At 49.1% G+C, this 13,154-nt stretch overlaps 1 protein-coding gene across 2 annotated transcripts in view; it reads left to right on the top strand.

The window, feature by feature from the left end:
• The window catches only part of GASK1A (golgi associated kinase 1A), a 19,524-nt gene extending 14,174 nt beyond the window's left edge, over window positions 1–5,350 (top strand). The window contains exons 3-5 of one of the 2 annotated variants that reach the window (XM_082044153.1): window positions 640–762; window positions 1,034–1,137; window positions 1,721–5,350. In XM_082044153.1, the coding sequence (XP_081900279.1) occupies window positions 640–762; window positions 1,034–1,137; window positions 1,721–1,931 (438 nt within the window). In that variant the 3' untranslated portion in view covers window positions 1,932–5,350. The remainder of the gene's footprint in view (window positions 1–639; window positions 763–1,033; window positions 1,138–1,720) is intronic. The other variant, XM_082044154.1, reaches the window with a different exon arrangement.
• Window positions 5,351–13,154: the final 7,804 nt, after the last annotated feature.

Genomic DNA, 13,154 nt, shown 5'->3' on the forward strand with positions numbered 1-13,154 from the left:
CTTAGCAGTGTCTGCAAATGATTAAACACAAATGTGGTCAAAACAAGTCACCGTAGCCTAACTTAAATGTCAGGCATGCTCTGTGTAATGCACAGCTCACTTTTTCCCTTGCTGATCCTTTTCCATTCATCTTTCCATTGATTGCTGCTCAGGTTGCCAGCAGGGTTGGATGAAAGGGAGTCTATGAGCTGGGAGCCGGATGAAACCATAATCCAGTGCACCAAGACTCAGCCCAACAAAAAAATAATATAATTTTGAGGTTTCAAAACCTAGGTTTCCTTGGGTGTGTTTTTTTTTTATTTTTTTTTTTTCATTCATGTCTGTATGTGTCTTCTCTTGGTTTCAGCGGGAAGCATGACCCGTTCACTCTGTGCAAATACAGAGTACATGTACCACAGAGGGTGTCTGATCTTCAATGGGACAGCCTGTCACCATCAACTTTGTTGTCTCTTCTCCAAGCCGAGGGGCTTTTGCGAGTCAGCTCAGCTTCTGAACCCTTCCCTGCCTCTCACTCACCATTTCGTGTTTACTGAGGATCCTTAGAAAAATTTTATTCTCCTCTGAGCAAGAAAAGTTCTCAACTGGACCTCACCACCCCAGGCACTTGTCCCCGTTAAGGTCCTCAAATGTCTCCTGCAGGTTCATGACCGCCTGGACCGCTACTGCTGTGGGTTTCAGCCTGATCCCTCTGAGCCCTGTGTGGAGGAGAGGCTCCATGAGAAGTGCCGAAACCCGGCGGAGCTGGTCCTGGTCCACATCCTGGTACGTCCCCCTGCTTCCCAGGGACTGCTCTGGAGCTAAGATGAAGGTGCCTGGAAGGTGCTTGCAGGGCTGAGGTGGCAACAAAGGGGACATAGATCCCATGGTGATGCTGGGTCCATGGTGGGAGGTGTGCCTCCACAGGGAGAGACCTGGGATTTGGCAGCTGCTGTCCCCGAAATGCTCTCAGAATTTCTCAATGCATTAAAAGCAAGCACCTAAACCCCCAAACTGGTGACTCCCCACAATAACTGAACTTCTTCTTCTCATCCAGGTCCGGAGGAGTGCACCATCCCGCCTGGTGTTCATCGACAACGCTGGCAGGCCACAGCACCCTGAGGAGAAGCTCAACTTCAGGCTCCTGCAAGGCATAGACAGGTAGGGAGGGGGATACCACCCTCCTGAGGGCACATCCTGGGAGAAACCTGTGCTTGCACAGGCAGGACGGACACCAGCCCTATGTGCACACCTTCGTGCCACTCCTGGCCTCCCCAGTTGGGCACCCCTGTGAAGTGGGGCCAGCTCCCACCCAGGATGGGGCAGATGGGTGGGCTTGCAAACTCATCACGCATGCTCCTGCCCTGAAACTGGCCCTTCATCCTGCTCTGGGTGGCTGACGGCAGTCTCCAAAGCCTATTTTCCCCTCTCTAATTGGCAGCTGCACAAAACACCCCCTGAATAATCAGGTAGTTCGGTGTTTCTTGTGTTGTTGCCCATCAGGCATTTGGCACACTATTGGTCCCTTGATTTGAAGCTCAATTGGATCCATTTCTGATGAAGCTGTCCTGCATGCTCACCATGGGCAGAGTTTTAAGCAGGAGGCTCCTCATCCTGTCTTCATCTGGGTGGACGTGCATTTCCTCTCCAAGTACTGGGGTGCCCTGCTGCTGCCCTCCTCCCTTGCTCAGCCTTCCCTGGGTAATCCCTTTTCCTCTTTCTCTCTTCTGCTCCTCTGCTGCAGCTTCCCAGCAGCAGCAGTGGCCACGCTGCGGTCAGGCAGGTTGCAGAGCCTGATGCTGGAATCGCTGCGCCTTGACCGGGAGCTCTGGGAGAGCCAGGGCGGCACTGAGGGGCTGAGACCCCTGCTGCGGACCATCGACAGGCGGGCACGCATCCTGCTGCGGTACATCCAGGAGCACAACCTGACGGTGTTTGGGGACTCACTGCGCTGAGGCGACCACAGTGCCTTGCAAATCCTGGCAGCGATGGGTGTTCCTCACACCCTTGATGTGGGTGATGTGAGACTGCATGCTTGCTTCTCCAAAAGGTGTTCCCCTCCTTCTCCTTGTAGGATGTCCTGGAAAAGGAGATTGGATCACAGGGAATAGGAAAGAGGCAGAGGAGACATCTCCTGAAACAACCTGCAACTGCTTGAGAAAGGCAACATTTATCAAGTAATGGTCTCAGCATGTCTTTTCAAAGGAGGGACATATCCATGAGATTTTTTGGGTGCCTTCACCCCTCGCACCCCAGAACCTTTGCAAACTGGACACTTGGACAGTTGAACAGCCTATAGGGATCCTGGGAAGGGTTAAAGAAGTGGTGAGCAGCACTGTTTAAGGCTGGAAAAAGTCACTAGCAGCCTTTCCATGGCTTGCACCAGGCTTTTTTGATGATGCCTTCTCTGTTTCCAAAACATTAGAGGCAGAGAGGCTGGAGCAGCATGGGGAAGAGCAGAGGGGAGCTTTCTAAGTGGATTAAGCAGCGACAAATCACCCAAGCTGAGCTCTGTCTTTCACGGCCCTGGAGGAGGTGATATGTGTCTGGGAGCAGGTGTAAGTCATTGCCTGAGGCTGGGGCCAGGCAGCACCCCACCCCAGCACCCCACCCCAGCACCCCACACCGCAGGCAGCACCAGGCAGCAGCTAGCTGTGCAGAGTCCACTGTGGCACGCCCACGCACCGTACCCCAGCAGGGCTAGGCTGCCACCAATGTGTATTTTGAATGTGGGATTTGAAGGTTTCAGTCTCTCACTCGCTCTTCTCCTTCGCTGTCAGGGGATTAAAACTCAAACCTACTGTGAGCTCTGCCGCTTGTGAAAAGTGCTTCTGCCTGCTCTCTCAGGCACGGCTGCGCAATACGTTTTCCAAGGCTTGCAGAAAAATGTTCTAACAAAAATACCAGGCTATTTCAGCAGGACGCAATCGAGTGCCAAATGCTTTCTGAGCATGCTGGCACCTCCAGCAGAGCCCATCCTGCTCCTATCACCTCCTTTGGCTCTTGCCCAGCAGCCCACTGTGATGGGGCACAGCAGCATCCCAGCCAGGCAGGTCCTCAAAAGCAAAATGAACATGAGGAAAAAAGATAGAGGGATTGGGTCTGTTGGATCCTCTTCCACTCTCTGCACCATATTTCCCAGCTGAGGTGTGCAGACAGTGTTTACTTGCCAGGAGCAGCCAGCTCCCAGCCTGCAGGCTGATGGTTGGCCACCAAGAGAAGGCTTTTTAGAGGAACCTCAGAGAGAACCCCTCCACTTCTCCAGTGCTACAAGTGGAGCCTCCATGCTTGAGGCATTACAAGTCACTTGTGCCTTTGGAAGGTCTCAGTGATAGCAGCATGGGTGCTTGAGCTATGCTACTGCCCCATTGCCGCAGCTTTAGAGATCACAGCCACCCATGCAGTGGGAGAGGCAGAAAGGGCATTTGTGCCTTCCCTCCTCCAGCCATCCCAGCACCATGTCAGTTATAGAGCCTGCAAGGGGATGTTTTAACACCCATGCTGATAAACACAAGCAATTCCCTTTTCCCCTTTTTCCTCTTCTTTAAGTGAAGATCAAATGAGGCTCGGGTGACACGAATCAAGGAGCGCTCTCAGAAAGCATCAGCGCTCAAAATCACGGGCACATCAGCACCCCGAGTACTGGCAGCATCTTCCTGGAGTCCTGCCCTCCAGTCAGCCAGTGAAAGCCTTTCCCCCACCACTCTCTCCACCCCATGAGTTCTCACTCTGTTTGCCACACCAGGGGTTGGATGACTGTCAGGGAACCCCTGCTAAACACCAAATCATGACGATTCATTATGGGGAGCTGAGCTTAGCCTGGAAGCATGGAGAAGGACAAAATAACTTATCCTGGGTCACGTGAAAAGCCATGCTCAAGCACTGCCTTATATGAATAAAGGAAACTAAATGTAACATAGTTAAATCCAGAAAATATGCTTGAAAAGCTATGTGGTAACAAGAGCATTAGTTAGGAAGTGTAGCATCAGTCATAGTCTTGTTTCTCTCATTGAAATGATAAATTTCATTAGAAGAGAGATTTTTCATCCCATGGAAGCCAAGTCCTCAGTGAGAAGAGAGGGGAAGGTGAGGCACTGTGTGGTGTCCAAAGCTGTTGACTTTGCTGTGCTGGAACAGCAGCTTTTGCCTTGCCTCTGGTTGCATCTGCTTGACCTTAACATGGCACGAGGTAGTGGGGCTTTTTCTAGGTATTTTTGCATTTCCTTAGCTGTAACGTTTGAGTTTGCTGGCTAAATGTACATGGGAACATCTGTAAGCAGTTACACATCTGAATAAAAATTGCTCTTCATTTAACAAAGAGCCATATATGGACAAATGAGATCAGCAAAAGCCATACTATTGCTGAGACTGACCACTAGCCTCCTTTAATTAGTCATTTTTTCCATGTAGCCAGCAAAGTGCATGGCCATTCAGAGGAACCTGTGGTCTGCTTTGGCCATATCAGCCTTTACCACGTAGTGTTGGGTCTGGTTTGCTCCAGCTATGGATGTGTCATAGTTCCTATGATAAATTTATTTTTACGGGTTTGTAATGTAGTTATGAAAACTCACTCAGGGCCACGCTTGACAAACAAGATCTCATGTCAAGAGTCATTCTGTTTTAACCAAATTTCACTGGGCATCATCATGGATCCTGTTCAGGTGGAGTAACAAAAAAGGACACAGTCTAGGCTGGCTTCAGAACTGGGGCAGGACTGCTTTGGCTTTAAGAAGGCAACAGCAGCTAAGCAAGGGGAAAAAAAAAACATGGAGAAACAAATTAAGGCACCTTTCCTGAGCTTGCAAGAGCTGGAGTGAAGCTGGCTCCCAGTGGGGGCAATTAAATGCAATCCCCATCCTACCAAGGATGCTCTTGCTGGCATCACTGGTGACAGGATGGAGAGGAGCAGCAGCAAGGAGCCAAGACCACCAGAAAAGAGAAGCCGTCTGCATACGAGTGCCCTAGGGTCCCAACAGCATGGCCAAAAGGTGCTGCTCCACACATCACCCGAAAAAAACCCAGGTGAAAGCCTGATGCAGGCGTCCTCCACCTTGTTCTTCCCTTTGTCACTTCAAGAGCTGCTGGAAAAGCCCGTAAGGTTTCCCTGGGAGCTCCAGGCAGTGGTCCTGACCAGGGTCTGTGCAGGAGGGCATCCCTTTGGCACCCTTGCACATTTGGCACTGTGGAACATGCTGCTCACTGCCAGTGCTCAGGGAACAGCGTTGGAGAGCTTGAGCACACAAACCTCACGGGGCTTCATGAGGAGGAAACTGTTTCTTCCCACAGTGATCCAAGTCTCATGGTTTGTATTTAACAACCCCCTGGCTGCGCATCCCCTCAGAGATGGCAAAAAAACGGGGTCAGGGGAAGGAAGCCAGGGGCCAAACTGGCTCCAGCCAGTTGAAGACATGTGCATATGTGCGTGCATGTAGCCACCTGCACACCACCCCACCCACACGCACACATGCACCCATGCTTCACCCACCCACCCCTTTGCATGCATGCATCCACATATAGGATCATAGAATCATTTTTGTTGGAAGATACCCTCCAGATCATCAAGGGCAGCCACTAACCTAACTCTGACACTAAACGTTGTCCCTAAGAATCCCATCTACATGTATTTTAAACACCTCCAGGGATGGTGACTCCATCACTTCCCTGGGCAGCCTGTTCCAGTGCCTGACAACCATTTCTGTGAAGAAATTTTTCCTAATCTCCAGTCTAAACCTCCCCTGGTGCAACTTGAGGCCATTTCCTCTCCTCCTATTGCTTGTTACTTGGGAGAAGAGACCAACACCCTCCATGCTACAACCTCCTTTCAGGTAGTTGTAGACAGTGATAAGGTCTCCCCTCAGCCTCCTTTTCTCCAGGCTAAACAGCCCCAGTTCCCTCAGCTGCTCCTCATCAGACTTGTGCTCCAGACCCCTCACCAGCCTTGTTGCCCTTCTCTGAACTCTCTCCAGCACCTCAATGTCTTTTTTGTTGTGAGGGGCCCAAAACTGAACACAGGATTCGAGGTGGGGCCTCACCAGCACCAAGTACATGGGGGTGATCACGTCCCTAGTCCTGCTGGCCACGCTGTTCTTCAATGTGTGCAGATATGCATGTGTGCACACACATACACATGCGCATGTGTGCACACATTCATGTGCATCCCCCCATGCATGTGTGCACACAGGCTTCCCCCAGGCCCCTCCCAAGGCATACGACTCATGTTCAGCCTGTCCTTAACCCCCCAGCTCCCAAGTTGGTGACACCCAAATGCGCCCCAGCAGCCTGCCCCAGTGCTTTGCTGGCCTCACCCACCATAAACTAAATGTCTTTTTGCTGTGCTTAAGGGCCACTTTCTTGAGGTGTCTGTTGCGGCCACAGGACACCAAACATTGCAGCAGCCCCATCCAGGTCTCACAGAAAAGCCCAAGCACACACTGAAGCCACACACTGGCCAGGGATGACATCAGTGGGGTGGCACTTGGACACCCCACAAGATGCTCAACAAAAACTGTCAAGCAGCTCCATGCCCAGGCAGGTGAAGCGTGGGCTGGCTGCTGCCTGAAAGAACTAGCAAGTAAATCCAAATTTATGGTTAAATCACTGGATATGAAAATAATACAGCTTTTAGAAAGAAATTTATTTATGCTTTCAGTACCTGCTTAAATATTTATGTGAAAAGGGAAAAAAGGTCTGCTTCAATATAGGACTATCATTGTAGTGACGGACTTTAAGATTAATGGAAGTAAATTAGCCTGACGTTTTATTTACATCCAGCAAAGCAATAGATAAATTCTCCCAGTGATGGATTTTCTTCATTAGTCGTGTGAACGCCTAAGGTACAGCTTTTGACATTGTTTCTTCCAGGCGGCTAGACAAACAGTTTGTCAAAAGGGTATAAAATTGTCAGGAAATGAAAGCAGATTAATGACCAGTAAAAGGAAAGATCATTGAATTTATTATATAAGTAGCATTATCACTGGAGCCTAAGGAATGGCTTATTAGATAAACGACATGTACATGCATGCAGAAGTGCTGAGCCCCACAGATCTGCTGCCCCGGCAGCAGCTGCTCCCCAGTTTGTCCGTTCATGGGGGGGTCTCTGCACTGAGGCTTCACCTCCCTCCTCCTTCCCTCCCCTTAGATCTGAGTTTGTTCTGCAATTCTATGATTAGAGCTTGCAAACATATTTCCTCCCAATTAAAAACCGCTTAGACTTGTAAAGGCTTCAGGGACGATAACCTTGTCTTCGTGTCTGCGCAGCAAAAACGGTTTCTGCAACCTAATCTGGCAATTTTGGCTGCTTTTATGGCAGTGATAATCATACCAATAACAACAACAATAATGTATTGGACCTGTCCGGTCTTTTGATTCTTTGGAAAAAAAGTCACTCAGCATTAGCAGTTTATGGATCCCATATGGCTCCTCCAGCAATTACCTCTGGAATTATAATTAGCTGTCAGATAAGGCAAACGGAGGAAACAAGGCTGGAAACCTGGGGAAAGGAAAACTTCCCTGCGATGGCGGAGGGGCTACACTTGTGGGTGTCTGAGGTCTCTGTTCCTGCTGAGGCAGGGGCTCAGGTTTTCAAGCTGCAGAAGAGTTTTGATTTTTGATGCAAGGAGGGCCAAGTAACACCGGTTTAACTAGTGCCGTAAATCTCAGTCTCCGAGCACTGTCTCCAGCAGGTGGCATTGGCTCAGCAGGCTGTTTTTTTCCCCTTGCTTGCCAAGAGCATCTTAAAAGTTTCATCTCTGCACCAGCAAATTTCAAGCTGCTAGAGCATCATTATTTCCTTAATTCCCTTGCAGCCTAATCCATCCAGCTGCACTCCATATCCCACCACCACCACCTTTTTCCTTCTGTTACTGTCTCTTTCCAATTAAAATATAGATTTGCAGGAGTTGCCACAATGTACTGCAGCAGTTGCCACAATGTACTGCTCCAGGCCGGGAGCATCAGCCAGCAGGACAGAGCAGGACAGTGACTCCATCACTTCCCTGGGCAGCCTGTTCCCACGCCTGACAACCCTTTCTGTGAAGAATTTTTTCCTAATATCCAATTCAAACCTCCCCTGGTGCAACTTGAGGCCATTTCCTCTTGTCCTATCACTTGCTACTTGGGAGAAGAGACCAACACCCTCCATGCTACAACCTCCTTTCAGGTAGTTGTAGACAGCGATAAGGTCTCTCCTCAGCCTCCTTTTCTCCAGGCTGAACAGCCCCAGTTCCCTCAGCTGCTCCTCATCAGACTCGTGCTCCAGGCCCCTCAGCAGCTTTATTGTCTTTCTCTGAACTCTAAATCAGCCAGTGTGGTCTTGCCTGAGGTTTTACACTGAGAGGATGCAACTCCTGGAGTAGATGAGGCCCACCCTGCCTGCTGATGCTGGGGCCAGCCCTGTTTGGTAAGGGCACTTTGGGGCACATTGTGCCACCAGCCCCCACATCACCAAAGTCCCCCATAGGCTCCATGGAGAAGCCAGCACCACCTGGGAGCTGTGTGCTTTGTGCTCAAATAAGCCTTTTGATAGCAGTGATGAGACGATATTTGTCCTGCTTTCTGCCTCCACAAAAGTGGGATTAGGACATCAAGAAAGTCCTGCTGCTTAATCTTCCTTTGAAGGGACTTAGAAAAAGAAAGAAAAGAAGAAAAAGAAAAGAACAGAGAGCCAAGATCTTGCAGCCTGTGTGAGCAGACATATAAGAAGAAAATATTAGGGTAACATGTCTCAGCTTATCACTTGTGATCTTGAGGTGTCCTCAGAGACTCAACCTTCCTTTTCAAAAGCTGGTATTTTTAGCACAGGATGAGAAACCTGAGTTGAAGGCCTCCACTGCGGTGATGAGACCCCCACTTCCTTGCTAGGGAAACCCCAGGCTCCTGCCTCACCCCTGTGCAGGACATCTTTTTACGCTGTAGCACACCACAAGCGAGTGCTTTGCATGTGCTGGGGATGTTTGGAGCTCGGAAGATCTGGCTGGTATTCGGGGAGCATTGGACCAGTGGAGGAGACTAGGACCCGGTGCCTGTGTGGGGACACCACGTTCACCGCAGTCTCTTTGTGCCTTAATTTCTCCTCCTCTTCTAGAAACAGGAGACAAGCACCATGTGCAGGAGCTGACTCTGCTTCAGTAGGGCATGGACATTTCAAGCCTGATCACAGTTCAAGAGGTGGGAAAAAAGCTCCCAAAACACACATACTTCTGTGTCAACAGCTTGGCTTTGCTCTCCAGGGCTCAGCTCCAGCCTGGCCCCGGGCTGTGCGGAGGGAGAGGCTGCTTGGTCCTTCCCTGCCTCTCGCACCTGGTGATGCTTTTGCATATGTCCTTCTGAAAAAATCTCATCTTCCCAAGGTATTTTGGTTGGATCTTATTCTAACCTCAATATTTTTCTTTTTTTAGAAGAAAATAAATAAAAATAGTTCCATGACATTCATAGACTACTACTTAGAATATTGTGATTTCCTCCTGAATACAGCAAATTTCACAAATACTTTTCAGTCCAAGTCTGTTACTGTGCTTAGCACCGTTCCTGTCAGGTTTTTCTGCAACTGTGAAATGTGGGTTTGTGATGAAAGGTTGAATCCATTTGATGATGTGGAGACCAAAGAAATTGCTATTATGATCCTTTTCATAGAATCATAGAATCATTTTGGTTGGAAGGGACCCTTAAGACCCTTGCTCTTGGTAGAGACTGCAGTGTTACCACTTCCCTGCCCCTAGGTACTGGGCTGCTTCTTGCATGCTCTGCAAAGCAGCCAGGCACTCTCTATTTTAATTGCTTGTGCTCACCTCTTTGTCTCTCCTCACATTGGCTTTAGGGGATGTGGGGCAGTGGAAGGGCTGGGAAACAGGGAACATTTGGCTGCTGAGAGGCAGAGGAAGAGGAGAAATCAGCTACCTGCTGGGCTGGTGGGTTGGAGCCCTGGTGTGTTTGGAGTGGAGGTGTCAATGCAGGTACCTGCATGGACATGGGAAATAACATAGTTTCTCTGTCTTTGCAGAGCTATGGCCTTGAAGTTTGCCTCTTTTATTCTGTAGGGACCACTGACTGCAAAAAAAACAGATGCCATCTGTCCACCATGCCTTGTAAATCAGATTTTAATCATCTCGGGGAGAGGGCTGTCTCCTGCCGTGTGCTGCAAACCAGGTCTGCAGGAGTTACTCTGCAAAATTTACATTTCTGAGATTGGTTAGTGATTAGGGCTTCAGCTTCATACTGAGGGGGCTGAAATTTAGTTTCTCCCCCTCTTGCAGATTTTCTGGCTGATGGTGGGAAGTTGCTTAGGGCATGCCTAAGTTCATCAGGTAAATGCAAATCTGGTTTTCACCTCCCAGCTGATATCCCTCCCCAATGCACTCACACTGCAGCCTGTCTGCATCCAGCACAGGCAGGGTGGCTCCTGTGACAACAGGCACCTCCAAGATCCCCTTTTACACCACGAAAACCAAAGCAACAGATTGCAGAGATGCTGCTGTTGGTGTTGCTGTCTCCTCTGGTGCTGTCAGTGAGCTGATTTGCACCAGCTATGGGCTCCCTTGGTGGATAACACATTTGATTCAAGGACTGCTGGATGCTGCAGTAGGTTATGGTGGATGGTGGAGGAGAGAGCCAGGGAGAGAAATGGCACAAGGTCAGACTTTGTCTGGTCTTGTACAGCCCTTACACAATTCTATAGGGCAAATGATGTAGTCAAATAATAATAAAATGGGCTGCAGAGGATGCTCAAAAATACGGTGAACTGTCCTTATGCCTTTTTTTTAATCACTATATATTGAAAAATCATTGCTGGTATTACAGGGAGGCTGCAAAGCTACCTCTTTGTGAGTAAAGAATCAATAATTTGTTTTCTTCTTTTCTGTGTGAAAACAATACCATTAAATCATATTGGTTTATTAAAAAGGTAGTACTTCCCAAGCACAAATGACAAGGCTGCTCACAGCCTGACCATGGGGAGACACAGCTCTCTTATTCACAGCCTCTGCAGACTCATTTTTCAAAAAAGAACTTAGTAAGGGTGCTAAAAACGTGGTTACTTACTAGTTTTGACCCTCACAGAGGTACCAACAGGGGCAGAGCAGATACAGCCCAGTGTTATCTGCTGGAAGCTTTGACACAAACTCTGCTCCTTCTCCTCCATCCTCACCACAGGGATTTGCCAGGCAGGATGGCTCCCTGCAGCCGGCCTGCAGCTCACTCACCTCTGCCATCTTACGTGAAATAAATGTGTTCTTCCAGATCATGCATTGTAAAATCACAAGAGAGTGGTTAGCTTGGTTGTATCACAGGACAAGTCAAGTCCAGTCAGCTCATCAAAACACAAAACTCCAGCAAGGAAGAAAATAATGCATTAGACTGGAGGAAAAAAAAGACAGAGAAAGATCTAATGGTTACAATGATCCAGTTGATTAATACTTTTAATCTGGCAACATGAGAGTTTAAGCTTTTGAAAGAATACAGGAGAACAGTCGTGCATCGCACTGGCGTCTTTTGACACGCTGCAGAAGCAAACCTGCACCCTTGGTTCACAGGGGCAGGGGAAGCCATCATTCATTTTGCACAAAACCTTTTCCACCCACCTCTGCACAGCAGCAGCAGTTGCATCTGGGCCAAACGTTAATTAACTAGATGGGATGCAGGGTGCAAAGGGAGTCTGGCTTGTATTGAAGCAATTTAATGGAGAATCACTTAAAGAAATGTGTCCCCCTACTCCATACACCCCCCAGAGAGGGGGTGCTCTGCTCTGCAGAACATCTCCATAGAAGTGCCTGCGATGGAGCCATCTGAAGGTCTGGAGAGGGTTTTCACCTCCCAGGTGAGGCTGGTATGAGGCGTCTGACGAGCAACTTCAGGAACCAAGGGCATTAAAGCAAGTTTTTAAAAATGTGCTGAATGAGGGGCAGTGCTGTACGCAGCTAAGGGGGAGAGCCCAGCCTCTGCTGATTTGTGGACTGCCCTGACTGTGCAAGCCCCTCACAGTGCTGGGATGCATTTTAATCAGTGCCCAGGTACCCAATGGGAAAAGAAAATATTCCTCTTCTTTTTCCATAAAGATTCAGTCATTTATTCCACCAACAGCCTGGAGAGGCACCTTTACCAACAGATGCATCATGAATAAATATTTTCAAAATAATGAACTTAACCTAAATGTTGAAAAAAATGACCTCTGTTATACAGCTAGTGGCTGTGGAACTGATGTAAGGAAAAAAACCCTTCATCTCAGCCCTGGACAAACTCTGTGATAGCTGTCGAAAATGATTACTGTCAGCTCCTGGCAGTTTTGCATCGAGTTCACCCCAAAAAACCTGAAAAAAAATCCATAACTAGAGCCTGCAGTGACTTGAGGAAGAAGGGGAGAGCTGCAGGCAGGAATTAGCAGTTCAGTCCTCCTGATATTATCCCAGGTCCTGTTTCTACAACCGCAGCCCCACTGCGATGTGACTGACAGCTGCCATGGGGATGGAGCCCAGCTGTTTGCCAGCCTGGAGTTAAGACTCTGTTTCTAATCCCATTTTGAGGATATGGCTCAGGTGTCTTTCCATAAGGGGCTTTGGTGCTCCTGGTTTGGGTAAAGGAGGAAGCAGGAGGTGCAGGGCCCATAGCAGGCAGGACCAGGTAGGGGAACGGGGTAGGACATCCCGTTTTCAGAGGACCAAAGGAGACAGCAGATTAAAACTGATTATTGACACAGTTTCTAACGAGCCTGCCATAGCTTCACCAGGTGGTTCAAATAAATTAAAATCCTGTGGCAAAATAAATATTTCCCTTTATACCCTATTAGTCTTCCTTACCCCTACTCTTCCCCCAAAATCCTTGTCCCTGGCCCAGATGCTCAGTCCAGCCTCAGTTACGAGGATGCTGGGACCGACGTGTCACATCTATTTCCAGGTGCGATTGTGTGGTGTCTGGAGGACACTGGGATCATCAGAGAGCCACCTCTGGGTGTCTGCCAGGATCATTGATGTTAGGACCGGTCTAACACGCTGCTGTCCACCTCGGGTGCAGCTCATGGGATGCAGGGGGTGCTGTGCCCAGTCAGCAGTGCTATGCCGTGGGTGACGCCATGAAGTACTGTGCCTCATGGCATCACCCTGCCTCCCTGGTGCAGGGGTCCCACCAACATGCCCTTCTCTTGGTGTGGGGACAGCAGTCCCTGCCCAGCCTCATGGCTGTAACTGAACAGC

Source organism: Streptopelia decaocto (genome assembly GCF_964273445.1).
Source record: "Streptopelia decaocto genome assembly, chromosome: 2".
NCBI lineage: Eukaryota > Metazoa > Chordata > Aves > Columbiformes > Columbidae > Streptopelia > Streptopelia decaocto.